Source organism: Chinchilla lanigera, unplaced genomic scaffold, assembly GCF_000276665.1.
Source record: "Chinchilla lanigera isolate Chin_1 unplaced genomic scaffold, ChiLan1.0 scaffold00077, whole genome shotgun sequence".
Classification (NCBI taxonomy): Eukaryota; Metazoa; Chordata; class Mammalia; order Rodentia; family Chinchillidae; genus Chinchilla; species Chinchilla lanigera.
Genome location: NW_004955478.1, coordinates 9914081 through 9928053, shown reverse-complemented (window position 1 = coordinate 9928053; position 13973 = coordinate 9914081). Strand labels below are relative to the sequence as shown.

The 13973-nt window shown below is 38.0% G+C and overlaps 2 protein-coding genes and 1 pseudogene across 7 annotated transcripts in view; 2 read left to right on the top strand and 1 right to left on the bottom strand.

The window, feature by feature from the left end:
* The window catches only part of Cdc27 (cell division cycle 27), a 74150-nt gene extending 73967 nt beyond the window's left edge, over window positions 1–183 (bottom strand). For all 6 annotated transcript variants that reach the window (XM_013503141.1, XM_005402251.2, XM_013503143.1 and 3 more), the window contains exon 1: window positions 94–183. In XM_013503141.1, coding sequence (XP_013358595.1) covers window positions 94–120 — 27 coding nt within the window. In that variant the 5' untranslated portion in view covers window positions 121–183. The remainder of the gene's footprint in view (window positions 1–93) is intronic.
* Window positions 184–260: 77 nt separating this feature from the next.
* The window catches only part of Myl4 (myosin, light chain 4, alkali; atrial, embryonic), a 49720-nt gene continuing 36007 nt past the window's right edge, over window positions 261–13973 (top strand). The window contains exon 1 of the mRNA XM_005402254.2: window positions 261–345. The gene's annotated coding sequence lies outside the window, so the exon portion shown is untranslated. The remainder of the gene's footprint in view (window positions 346–13973) is intronic.
* On the top strand, window positions 6543–7187 carry LOC102011763 (annotated as a pseudogene).

Here is a 13973-nt window from a genome sequence, read left to right as displayed (position 1 = left end):
CGGGCCTAGGCCGCAGCAGGCCGCGACGGGGCCGCACGCTGCTGCTTCCCGAACGGCCGAGAGCCAAGCGTCAGAGAAAGGGGTGATCATTACCTGGACGGGTTCCTGCAGCACCGTCATCCTTCAGGCTCAGGCCCACTTTCTGCAGTGCCTCAGGCACCCCCCCGTAGCGGTTCCGGCCCCGCCAGCTCCGGCTCATTTAAACTCACCAACGACCGTTACCGGGGGATGGGGGAGGCCGAGCGATTGCCGAGCACCTCCGAGCGGGACACGGAAATGCCCGAAGTGCGACGAGTAACGCGGGAGCCTGACGGAAAATCGCGAAAGAGGCCGGAAATACCCGAGGTGAGTCGGAGGAGTCGAAGACCGTTGCCGGAAATTATCGAGAGTTACCGGAAATTACCGAGTTTGGCTTTCTGCGTAGGTTCTCAGCCACGCCTTCACCCACGCACGCCACGCCCAATCGGCCTCGCCAAACTGGGCCACGCCCAATCGGCAGCCAACAGGCTGGGCGTGGCGTGCGGGAGTGGGCGGGTAGCCCTACGTGGCGGATCTGCTATCTCTATTCGTTGCTCCATCCTTCTGGATCAATTGGTGCACCGTAACCTGAGGTAAAGGGAAAACGCTATAGTTGAAGCTGATTTTAACCGAGAAGTGTTTGTCTTTTGCGTATAGATCAGCCATTCCAAAAGTACCTGCTTACAGCTCTGTGGAAAGCCGGGGAAAATTTGGGAGGATTGCCACTCCTCAAATCGGATGCCTGGTCCTGAAAGAGACTGGTTTAAGGGAAAAGCAATATAACAAAGTGGTGTCCATTATAAGTGATGTAAAAATTCAAGGGGGGAATTAATTGGGGTTAGAATGAGTAAGGAAAAAAAGATTTAAGCTGGAGCTTGAAGGATGGGTAGAATTATAAAATAGTGTAAATGAAGGCAGGAGAGATGAGACCAGTCTGGTAAAGAGTTAAGACATGAACTAGAAATAGTTACGTAAGTGACCAAATGATGGAAAATCTCAAAGGCAAGTAGAAATTTCGATTCTTTTTTTTTTTTTTTTTTTTTTTTCAAAGAGTTCACCCCCCCCTCCGGCAGAAACTTACTTTTGATAGGAGAAGCCATCTGAGGTATTGGAAAGAATCTAGTGTTGGAGATCCAGTGACCTGATTTTGAATTTTGAATCTCTGGCACTAACTAGTTGTAGGTTGTCAGTAAATTTCAACCTCTCTGAGCTTTTCGCTTACTCTGAAAGAAATGATTGAAAGAATGAGGTGCATTAGCCGATGTTGGGGGGTCTAGTAGGTGCTGTCAGATTTCCTTTTTCCTTTCCTTTACCCCAAAAGAGTGAACCAAGGAATTACTAAAATCGTAATTTTTCAGCAGATGAAAAAAACAATTTTTAAATGTTTATTTTCTATTCAGGAGTTCCTTAAGTTAAATGTGAGACTCATGATAGATTTCATTGTCGGAAAATATCTGGTTCCCACGTTGTACGCGAATGAAATGAAGTGAGAGTGGGTCACTCCCTTAGACAGTGCTTATTAAGTGGTCACCCCATGAAGGGCAAATGCTAAAGTGGTTTTTGATTGCCATGTGTCCTGTTCTTTTATTAGAACTATGCTGCATAAGTTAGTATTGGAATAGACTTCTATGCTGACCTATATAGTGGCCACTAGCTATTTAGAGTGTAATTAGTTAAAATCGAATGAAAGTGAAAACGAAGTTCCTTAAGTGCCCTATACAAATCGCAAAGACTCAATAGACCGCCACACTTGGCTTAAAGATAGAAATTTTGAATATAAATTTGTTGAACAAGCCAAATGAGGTAGTGCACGTCTGTAATTTCAGCACTCTGGGAGGCCAGGACAGGAGGATTACAACTTCGAGCCCAGCCCGGGCAATTTAACGACTTAGGGAGACCTTGACTCAAAAAAATAAAAAGAGCTGGGGAAATATATAGCTCAGTGGAGAGGCCCTGGGTTCTGTCTCCAGTATCGAATATATATCCTGCAAGACCACATTTTAGAGCTCCAGACCCAAATGCTTCTCAACCAACTAGACATCTTTATCTGGATACTTCAAAGGCATTTTGTTCACTCCGTGCGCAGTGCAACCCCTCATTCTCCACACTTGAAATATGTCCTGTCAGAGTTTAAGCCAGCACCAACTTTCCCATTGCCTAAACCAGAAACCACTCTTTTTCTTTAGCCCTGTAGGGAATATAAAATTACTCCTCTACCCTCTGCGGGTTTTTGACTGGACTTGAGAAATGAACTAACATAAGACAGAGTGCCAGAAGAAAAGCATGCAATATTTATTTACTGAGTTTTGCATGTACATGGAACCCTTCACAAGAAAAATAAAGACCCAAAGAAGCAAACAGATACCAACACTTATATACAAGGTTATCTAAAGAATTGTAAATTGTGAAAATGTGAAGACAAAAGGAGTAGACTAGGGCAGTTGTTTGTAAAAAAAAAGTGACCAGAAGACAAGGGTTCATTTCACAAGGTTTGTACAAATTTCTCTCAGTCTTGACTCCCATCTTTGGTAAATGTCTTTCTTCTGGTGTAGGAGGGTACCTTTCATGTGGGAGTTTATTCTTCTATTTTTGTGACCAGATTCTGGGGTTGTAGGGAATCAAATATATCACCTTAAGATGTGATGCTTTGTTACATTAATTATTTTTGGTTAAACATACCTGAAATGCAGCAAGGATACTTTTTTTTAGATGCTGAGAAGGAGATCAAGGGCCTCCCACATGTTAGGCAAGTCCTCTACCACGGAGGTATACCCCCAGCCCCTGACCTTCTTCTTTATTCCTAAACTAACTCCTCTTACAGGGTCCTCCCAGGTCTGGAGCTTGCCTACTTGTTCTCCTCCATGTCCTGCATTTCCCTTTTATATCCTACCTTCCACCTGTGTGAAACTACTTGACCTACTCTTGCTTTTGCATGTACTGTTCTCCACTGCCCAAAACACTCTTTAATTCCACTCCTCACCTGGCTGTCTCTGCTTATGTTCCAAATAGGTTGTTTATTCTAGGCCTTTTCTGACCCATTGGGACAAGTTAGCTATCTCTGCTCTTGCCGTAGTGTTATCAGATGGATCATAACCCTCATCACCCTTTATTGTGATCATTTTTTTAACTGTCCACTTCTTGGCTAGTGTATAAGCTCCATGAGGCAGAAGTCTTGTTCATAGCTGTATTCTTCACACCAATGCACATCTGGTACTTACTGGGGACTCATAATTATTTAATGAATGAATAGAATATAGTATTCTGCCCTTATCCCTCGGGGGTACATTCTAAGACCTCCAGTGGATGCCTAAAATCATGCATATTGTGGAACCTTATATAAACTTTGTTTCCTCCTACAGATACACATGCAAATGCCTCTTCCTGTTTCTTTTTTTTTTTTTTTTCTTTTTTTGGAGGGGCTAGGGTCTCACTCTGTAGTCCAGACTAGCCTGATACTTACCATTTAGCTCAGGCAGGCCTTGAACTTGAGATCCTCTTGATTTGGCTACTAAATGCTGGGATCATAGGCATGTGCCACAATGTCCGAGTTTGCCTTGTCCTTTTTTACCAAGTACTTTATATGTACTATGGTGATAATTTTTGCAATCAGAGGTACTAGAGCAACACTAGAATAAATTTCTTTTTCCTTCTTCCCAATTTCACAGAATATCATTACTCAGAGCTTAGCAACCTCAACATACAATTTATTGCTTTCCTTATTAAACTGAGAAAGTTCACTTTTTCAGTCAAAAGAAGAGCTTTATAGGTTCTCTTTGGCATATCCTGATAACCAGCATCACTACTTTTGTGTGTCAGGGCTACTACTAAGTGAAATAGGGCTTTTCTTGGACTCAAGCACTATGGTACTACAGCAGTCTGATCGCCATGTTGCCTGTTAAGTGACTTAAGTGTGGGTAACATATACAGTGTGGGTACACTGGATAAAAGGATGATTCATACCCTGGGCAAGATAGTGTCAGATTTCATCACATCACTCAGAATAGCACGCAATTTAAAAGTTACAAATTGTTTCTGGAATTTATCATTTAATGTTTTCAGACTTAGTTGACTGTGGGTGACTGAAACCTGGGGAGAGTGAAACAACAGACAAGGTGGGGGGACTACAGGAAACTCATTTTGTTACTATTATTTGTTTGTTAATTCATGTTATAGACCAGATATGTTCCCTCAAAATTCATATGTTGAAGCCTTAGCCCCCAGTGTGACTGTACAGTATTTGGAATATGGAGACTTGAGGATGTAATTAAGATTAAATGAGGTCAAATAGGTGAGGCTCTGATATGATAGGATTAGTGTCCTTATAAGAAGAGACATCAGAAAGCTTAATTTCTCTTTCCTGTCATGTGCACCAAGGAAAGGTCATAAAGATACAATGAGAAGGCTGTCATCTAAAAACCAGGCAGAGATCTCTTACCAGAAGCCAATTTTCTGGCCACTTAGTCATGGACATTTAGCTTCCAGAACTGTGAGAAAATATATTTTCTTTTTCAAGATACCCGCTCTGTGGTATTTCACCATAGCAGCCTGAGCTGAGCTTTCTTCCTAAAATACTTACCCCTTATTATTTTACCAGCTAAATTCTATTTGTTCTTTAAGCCTCAGCCTCACTATCTTATTCTCAGAATATTTCCTGTCCTACCTAATCTAGATGATTAATTCTATTATTCTCCATTTTTTAGTTTATAGTACATATGTTTTAAATTTGTGTTTATCTAATATAAACTCCACAAAGGCAGGGACTTGACTCACCATGATGTCCCATCACCTGGTACACTGCCATGCACCAATCTTATAAAACATTAAAATATTATAAGTATATAAATATTATTGGAATATCTGATGATTGAATGATTTCACTTAATTTTCTTTTTTACTGATCTAAACCTGATGGTTTTTGATTCATTCTTTCTGGACACAGAGAACTTGCTGGTCTGGCACATAAGACCTTAAGGGGCGTCATGGGTGGGTAACAGATGCCCCTACCATACTTTTCTAATGAAAATATATACTTTCGCATAATGGTAGCCAGCTGTGTGTCTCAGTAGCTGCTCTAGGAGAACACAGGAAGCAGTCTTTGTGTCCACCCACTTGTACAATGAATGGTAAGGTCAAAGTGTCAACAGGTGAGTTTTATCCATGCTACACAGTTACTCTTTTGTGTATATATAATTTGTTTTATTAAATGTTTTATTTTGATCTTTCTTGTAGAATTAGTCCAATTTAGTACAGTGTTGCATGAAAATCCGCTTTTACAACTTTGGGAGGAGGTTGAAAGTCATCAGGTGACTCAGCTACCCATGATGACTTGGATCATGTAAGCCAAAGGAGTTGTGACAGTGAGACGGAGCAAGATATGACAGATAGAGAAGTAGAGAATGAAGACCATGATTCAGATGAGGAAGAAAATAGTAATGTAAATAAATATTTGACTAGTCAAAATGCTGCAAAAATGGTTGTGTGTAGATGTGAAGACATTTTATACCTTGAATTTAGAAATTTATCCTGGAACTCAGCCACCAGGTCTTTATTCTTGCAGTAATAAACAGTATGACTCTTGTGAACGGACTTGTTGCATCTATTTCAAAAAGTAACCCAAATGTCATGTTGGAAGTTGGTTCACTAGTTACTCATTGATACAACAATTACTAAAAGAACACCAGTTGACTGCCATGGGAACTGTCCCAAGAACAAAGTCAGAGATTCCTGAAAAAATGCTGCAAATTCACAGTAGAGAAAGGTATAGTACAAGCTTTGGATTTCAGAAAGACATAACATTGGCCTCCTATATGATGAAGAAAAACAGTAACAGGAAGACCAGTAAGATGTCAAGTATGTCCTACCAAAAAGACAGGAAAACATATTCTATCAATACATATTCTATCAATGTAAGTGATACTTGTGTGTGAAAAATGCTGTTGTTGTATGTGAAAACTGCCTTAGGTGTGATAACTGAAATAAATATTATTTTTGTGGTAGAGTTTTACTTCTGTTTTCATTGTAGTTCACACAGGAATTTATCTCTGTTGTTATTTTTTAGATTTAGTAAGCGAACAGTTGTAGAAAGTGTTGATGTTTATCCTAAACAGTACATATTTGATGTTTTATTTTGTGGATATTTTATTTTCATTTTAACTGAACATTGTATAATATTGTATTAACCTATTGATAAAACAGGAAGACAAGAGAGGTGACAAGTATGACCTGCCAAAAAAGATAGGAAAGCAAAACACACACCCTGTCAGTATAAGTGAGACTTGTATACAGCACATGTTGTTGCCATGTGCGAAGACTGCCTTAAGTGTGATAATTCAAGTAAAGATTATTTCTGTGGTGAAGTTTTATTTGTATTTTGTTGTAGTTCACATAGAAATTTATTTATGCTATTATTTTTTAGATTTTGTAAGCAGGTAAACAGTTGATGCTGAAAATGTTGATGTTTATTCTAAACACTTACTACATATTAAAAATTTAATATTTTATTTAATACTTTATTTTCCTGTTAAGTACACATTACTTAACGTAATAAAACTCATAAAATTAAAACTAATAATTCATTAATAGAAATACTCCTAAAAATGTGGGTGTTATAACATCCCCCTCTATAATATGCCTTTCAAAAAATTTATATGATGCCTCTAATCATTTTTCTTCGTGGCTGCCTGAAGAGTTGGCTGTTGTCATGAATGACATAGTAACTTTTCGGATCAGGAAGTTCATGACCAGTTGACTATTTCAGAAGGAACAAATTGTCATTGAAGTCTTGCATCTCAGGAAAGCAACAGTACCTAAAACAGAAACTTGGGGGAAAATAGCCAAAATGTGCAAGACCACACTGTTTGTTGTTTTTGTATTTGGATTGAGAACCCATTTTGGAGGTGCAAGGTAATTGGCTTTGGCATCATTTATGATTCATTGGATTGTGCAAATCAAAATGATCTCAAAATTGGACATGGAAGACATGGCCTACATGAGAAGAAAAGGACCTTAAGAAAACAGCAAAAGGAATGCAAGAACAGAATGAAGAAAGTCGGGGGACTGAAAAAGCCAGTGTTGGTGTTGGTAAAAAGATTCTGCAGTGAGTTTATCTGTGGCAATTGTATGAATTTTTAATGAAAGAATCAATAAACTGTGAAAGCTTAAAAAATAAAGTCCAAGCAGTGTCTGAAATATTGGCTAATTAGAAAATGCATCTTGGCTGAGATAAGGTCTAAGATGTGCTAAGGGCCAAAGGCTGGAAGGGCTAGTTCAAAGCCAGAGGAATGAAAGAAACAAGAATGTTAGCTTTCTGGAGTGGAGTTGTAAAGCTTACTTGAAATGGTGGTGTTGGGCAGTTGATTAAAAAACTTTGAGTTCCAGGCCTATGACTTTAGATTTGATAAAATAGACTCAGGGAGTGGCTGGTGGTGATTGAGCTGATTACCTCATAGGAAGGGAATTTCAAAAAGATTATGCCAGCAGCTGAGGATTATGTGAATTGGAGAGAAAACCCAGAGCTGGGAATGCAGCAGAGAGGCTGCTAGGAAGCCTAGGCAGTTCTAATTTTTCATTATTCTGGGATTCTCAATAGTTGAACCTGAAATAACATGGAAATTTAAAATAGTTCGGAGTTACTTAAAGTGAGAACTATTCATATCCAGAATATTATTCTTTTTCTTCTCTAGAAGGCATTCAATTTAACTAGAAGGCTTCCTGCTGTAAATACAGACTTAAGAACAAAAGAACAAATTAAATGACTATACTGGCTATTACCTCATTTTCTTCAGAAAGACATGTATAACTCACTGCTAGATTAAAAAAATCAATATTGTGTGGAGAAAGAGCCCACCAAATAGTACGTTCTTTGTTTCTCCTGTTTTCAGGCAATGGATAAACACAGGCTTGATTATATTTCAGTCTTCAGTATATGCCATAGTTGCTTTGAATAGATTTTGTTGTTTGTTTGTGTTACAAATATATGATTTGGGAGATAGAGGATTAGATAGGTCTTAAAATTTATAATCATCCCTTAGTGTTTGAAGGATTGATCCCAGGATCCCCAGTGGACACCAAAATCCAATCCTTGGATGTTCAATTCCTTTGATAAAACAGTGTAGTATTTACATACAATCTAGGCATTTTTTCCCATATACTTTAAATCATCTTTAGATTACTTGTAATAATGATTACAATGTAGAGGCTATGTAAGTAGATGATATAATGTATTGTTTAGGGAATAATGATAAGGAAAAATTCCTTAAAAGTTCATTACAAATGCAGGTTTTCCGCAAATACTTCCTGGCTACAATTAGTTAAATCCATAGATACAGATCCCACAGGTATAGATAAAACTGAATTCAGAGTTCCTCAGATGAGAAATATCTAAAAATCAACTGACCGACTTGGGAGAGAAATTGAGATCTAGAGTTTTCAGGCAAAACTGAATGCATTCTTCTGTATATAATACCTTGTAAAGTCTTTGAGTGTATGTTTATCCTCACGTTAGTTTTAAATCTATATGTTTATATACTTCTACACCACATGCTCAGCTTCTAGGGGACCAGATGTTGTCTCTGATCCATCTTAGTAAAAGTACTGGCACACTGCAGGTGCTCAATAAGATGGAGCAAATGGATGAAATACGGATATAGAAGATAAGGAAGAAGCCTCATCCTCGTGGGAGCTGAGCTGAGTCCCAGACAGCTTCAGCAGCCTTGGTGACTGCACTCTCACCCTTCCCCCACTGGCATGGGAACTGGGCTGGGTACTGAACAGCTTTGGGAGCTTCAGTGACCATGCACTGCCCCCCGCCAACATTCATGGAAGCCAGGCTGAACCCTGGACAGCTTCAGGAAACTTGGTGAGTAGCTGAGTCCCTCCCCAACAGCATGGGAGCCAGGCTAAGCCTCAGACAGCTTGAGGGGATTCCATGATGATGTACTGCCCCCGCCACCCTCATGGGAGCTGAGCTGAGCCCTAGACAGCTCCAACAGCCTTGGTGACTGCACCCTCACCCTTCCCCCACCAGCATGGGAACAAGACTGGGTTCTGGACAGCTTCAGGAGGCTAAGGGACTGCACCCCATTGCAAAACACCATTTCAGGAGCCATTCTGAGCACTGGGGACCTTAAGGTCCTTGCCCCACCACTCCCATACCATTGTGGGACTGAGGCTGAGCACCAGGGAACTTGCAGATCTTTGAAAAGGACAAAACAAAGGAGTAAAATATAATCTCAGACCTCTACCCCAAACAGAACAAGTTCAAGAGATATCAACACAGAAGAACTTAGAAGTCATACACCTGAAATTTCTGAAATGATAGCAACTGAAGTACAGAAACAACTCCATCAGGCGATAGAAGACATCAGATCAGAAATAATCTCTCTGGTTAAAAAAAAAAGAAATGACAACTATAATAAAAGAATTGCTCATCTCATCTAAAGCAGACATAGATAAACAAAAATAGAGGAGCACAGAAAAATGGAACCTTGAATGAACAATATGGGAAAGGATTAGAATGCATGAAACAGATTCAAACAGATATCCAGGGAATTCAAAACTCCATTGAAAGGTGGCAAAACTGCTTCAACAAAGCTGAAGATAGACTTTCAGACCTTAAAGACAGCGTTGCAGCTAACGATTGTGAAAGGATCTCTTAAAAATAACAAGGAACCAGGAAATAACAATTCAACAGCTGAAAGGTGATGCAAAGAAAAACAATGTAAGATTAATAGGTGTCAACAAAATAGCAGGAGTCAACACAAATGACATAAAAAGTCTATTTGCAGAAGTAATAGAAAATTTCCCAAGCATGGAAAAAGAATCTGACATACATATAAGTGAGGCGTATAGAACTCCAATTAGCTATAACCAAAATAAATCTGCACCCAGACATATAATAATCAAGATCCCAGAAATTCAGCAAAACAACAGAATATTAGAAGCTGTTAGAGAAAAGAAACAGATCACCTATAAAGGAAAGCCCATTAGAATCATGGCACATTTCTCAATCCAAGTCAAGAAGAGCTTAGAGTGAAGTATTTCAGTTCCTGAAGGAAAACAACTTCCAACCCAGATTGATGTACATTGCAAAACTATCCTTCAAAATTAATGGAGAAATGAAATATTTCCATGATAAAGAACAATTGAGTAAATTAATGAGCACCAAACCAATCCTACAAAGAGTACTAAAAGATATTCACAAAAGAGATAAAAATGACCACAATTTGAACAACAACAGTAGAAAGGAACCACCAGCAGACCAAGCAGTTAAACAGAGGGGAAAAGGAGGAACCAACAACAGGAAAATAACATGACAAAGATAAGCCAATACATATCAGTTATAACCATCAATGTAAATGGTCTCATTTCACCAATCAAAAGAAGCATCAGTAGTAGTGATAAAGGTACCTAACATAAGAAACTTACAAGCATCAACACAGAAAACAAAATGAAAAAATAGAAAATGACAAGACACAAGCAAAATACAACCCCAATGACCAGTCCACCCAGGACAAATTCAGGGGATGAGATAAAGGAAATCAGAGGCTAGCCACTTGAATTTTCTGACATGATATCAGCAGAAGTAAAAAAATAAAAATAAAAGTGAATGAGGCTATAGAGAAAATCAGATCTGAAATAATCAATTAGGTAAAAAAAGAGAAGATAATAAAGGACATGCTTAGTGAATGTAGACATAGATTTTTTAAAAATGGAGAAGTTTAGGAAAATGATGGAAGCAATGAAAGCCTGACATAGGAAACTAAGGGGAACCATGAAACAGATCAAAAAATATCAAAGGATTAAAAATTCCATTGAAAGTTTGCAAAACCAAATAAGTGAAAGTGAAGACTGAATATCAGACCTAGAAGATAAGAATGTGGTTAGTAATCATGAAAAGAAAAATATCTAAAAAAAATGCCAAGAGACTGTGAAAAAGAAATCTAATAGCTGCAAGATGATGCAAAGAACATGTTTGACCAGTCAGTGAAAAAACAGGAGTCTGTGCAAATGACATAACCTGTTCACAGAAGTAATGGCAGAAAACCTTGCAAGCATTGAGAAAAAATTTCACATATATATAAATGAGGCATATAGAATTCTAACTAGCAATGACAAAAATAACTCTACACCAAGACATGTAATAATCAAGATTCCAGAAATTCATCACAAGAAAAGAATATTTAAAGCAGTTAGAGAAAAGAAACAACAACCCCTTTGCAAAATGGAGCCTGATTAAACTGTCTTTGAAAATATGGTGGGTACTGCACTTTATTTCATCTCCAACTATACAAAGCTGTGAAGCAGTCACTTTTGAATTAAAATCTTATGCTGTTCTATAGTTTACAGTAACCGTAGGCTTTTGTGGTTGGTACTGGTCAGGCTTGTACTTTCTCCTTGGGTCAGCTGACTCTCCAGGCTTATCTTCTCTCTTTGCACATTGGGCTTGTCCATTATCAAGTTAGTCTTTAGCTGGTGCTTCTTTTGTCCCAGTGTATCAGTCTTATCTACCAGTTGGTCTGATGCCCGTTCCTTAGGAAAAACAAAACGGAGACCCATCTTAGAGTTGTTGGGTGGTTGTGAACCAAGGTGTGGAACCCATGGACATGAAGTGGGCTGGGGGTGAATATGGCATGCATGTGGCTTTCCACTGCACAGTGTGTGGCTCTCTGTCAAGTAGTGCAGCTCCTTCATATTGTTCTTTCATTAATTTCAGCTCTGACCTTTATTCTCTATTACTCTTGGGTTTAAAATTGCTTTGTTCTTGTTTTTCTAAGAACTTCAAATGTATCATCAGGTCCTTTACTTGCAATCTTTCTGTTTTTTGATGTTGATATTCATAGCTATAAACTTCTCTTTTAGGAATGCCTTTGTTGTATTCCACAGATTTTGGTATGTTGTTTCCTTTATCATTCAATTCTAGGAATTAAAAATTTTTTCCCCTAATTGCATCAATGACCCACTCATTACAAGTGTACCATTCATAATCTGTTTCTGTAGGTTTTTTTTAGGGAATTACTTTGTCAAATAGAATCTCTAATTTTAATTTTTTGAGTGATCTCCAGACTGATTTCCACAGTGGTTGTACCAGTGTACACTCCCACCAACAGTGGAGAATGGTTCCTTTTTCTCACAGCCCCATTAACACATTTGTTATTGGTTGATTTCTTCATGATAACCATTCTCTCTGGAGTGAGATAGAAAACTACAGGCCAGTCTCTCCAATGAACATACATGCAAAAAATTTAAATAAGATACTGGCAAACAATGCAGCAAATCATCAAGAAGATTATACAGTATGACCAAGTAGGATTCACCTCAGCAATGCAGGAATGCTTGAACATATGGAAATCAATAAATGTAACATACCATATCAATAGAGCCAAAGACAAAATTAATATGATCATCTCAATAGGTGCAAAAAAAAGCATATGACAAAGTCCAGCACCAATTCATGATAAAAACCCTACAGAAAATTGGAATAGGTGGTCTTTATATCAATCTGATAAAAGTCATCTATGACAAACCAACAGCCAACATCATTATAAATGGATAAAAACTAAAATATTTCATTCTAAAATAAGAATAAAAATAAGGATATCCGCTATCACCACGCCTGTTCAATATATTTCTGGAAACATTAGCTGGAGCAATTAGACAAGACAGAGAAATAAAAGGAATAATCATATTAAAGGAAGAAGTTAAACTATCATTATGTACAGATGACATGAGGCTCTACATAGAAAACCCCAACAAATGCCACCAAAAGTCTTATAGATCTACTAACCAAATTCAGTCATGTAGTTGAATACAAAGTCAACACTCAAAATTCAATAAAATTCCTGTACATAAATGAACTGACTGAGCGAAATTAGGGAAACCACATCTTTCACAATAGCATCAAAAAAAAAAAATTTAGGAATCAGTCTAACAATGGATGTAAAAGACATAACATTTAAAATTACAGTAGTCTGAAAAAGGAGATTGACAAGGATATCAGAAAATGGAAAGATATCCCTTGCTCTTGAGTAGAAAGAACTAACATAGTAAAAATGGCCATACTCCCAAAATTGTTATACAGATTTAATGCAATCCCGATCAAGATACCAACAACATACCTCACAGGCCTAGAGAATACATTGCTAAAATTCACTTGGAGCCAGAGAGATATAGAATAGCAAAAACAGTTTTGGGCAACAAAGGTAAGGCAGGGGCATCACTGTCCCTGACTTGAAATTGTACTACAGAGCTACTATGATGTAAACAGCATAGTAATTGCAGAAAACAAACAGACCAGAGCATCAATGAAACAGATAAAAAATCCAGAAAAAACTCCAAAAACAGCCACCTTATCTTAAAATAGAGGGGGTCAAACACCCTCACCAGAAAAAAAGATAGCCTCTTTAATAAGTGGTGCTGGAAAAATGGCTTTCCACATGCCAAAGACTAAAACTGGACCCATGTCTCTCACTATGCTCTAAACTAAAATTGAGATGGATGAAAGATCTAAATATTAAAACAGAAACACTAAATTTTCTGGAAGAGAGAATAGGCAGAGTTCTAGAAGACAGAAGTATAGGCAGTGACTTTATGAACAAAACTCCAATTACATAGGAAATATTACAAGAATCAAGAAATGGGATCTCAAAAAAAAAAAAAAAATTGGATCTCATCATTTTTGGCATGGCAAAAGAAATCACCAACAGGGTAAAGAGACAACCCACAGGCTAGGAAGAAAGGGATTTGCCAGCTGTTCCTCAGACAAAAGAATGATATCTAGAACATATAAAGAACTGAAAAGTATCAACCCCCAAAATTTAAAGACGTAATCAAAAATGAGCATCTGAGAGATATACACACTTCTCAGAAGTAGTACAAACAGCAACTAAATGCATCAAAATGTTCAATATCACTAGTCATTCAAGAAATGCAAATTTGGGGCTGGGGACTTAGCTCAG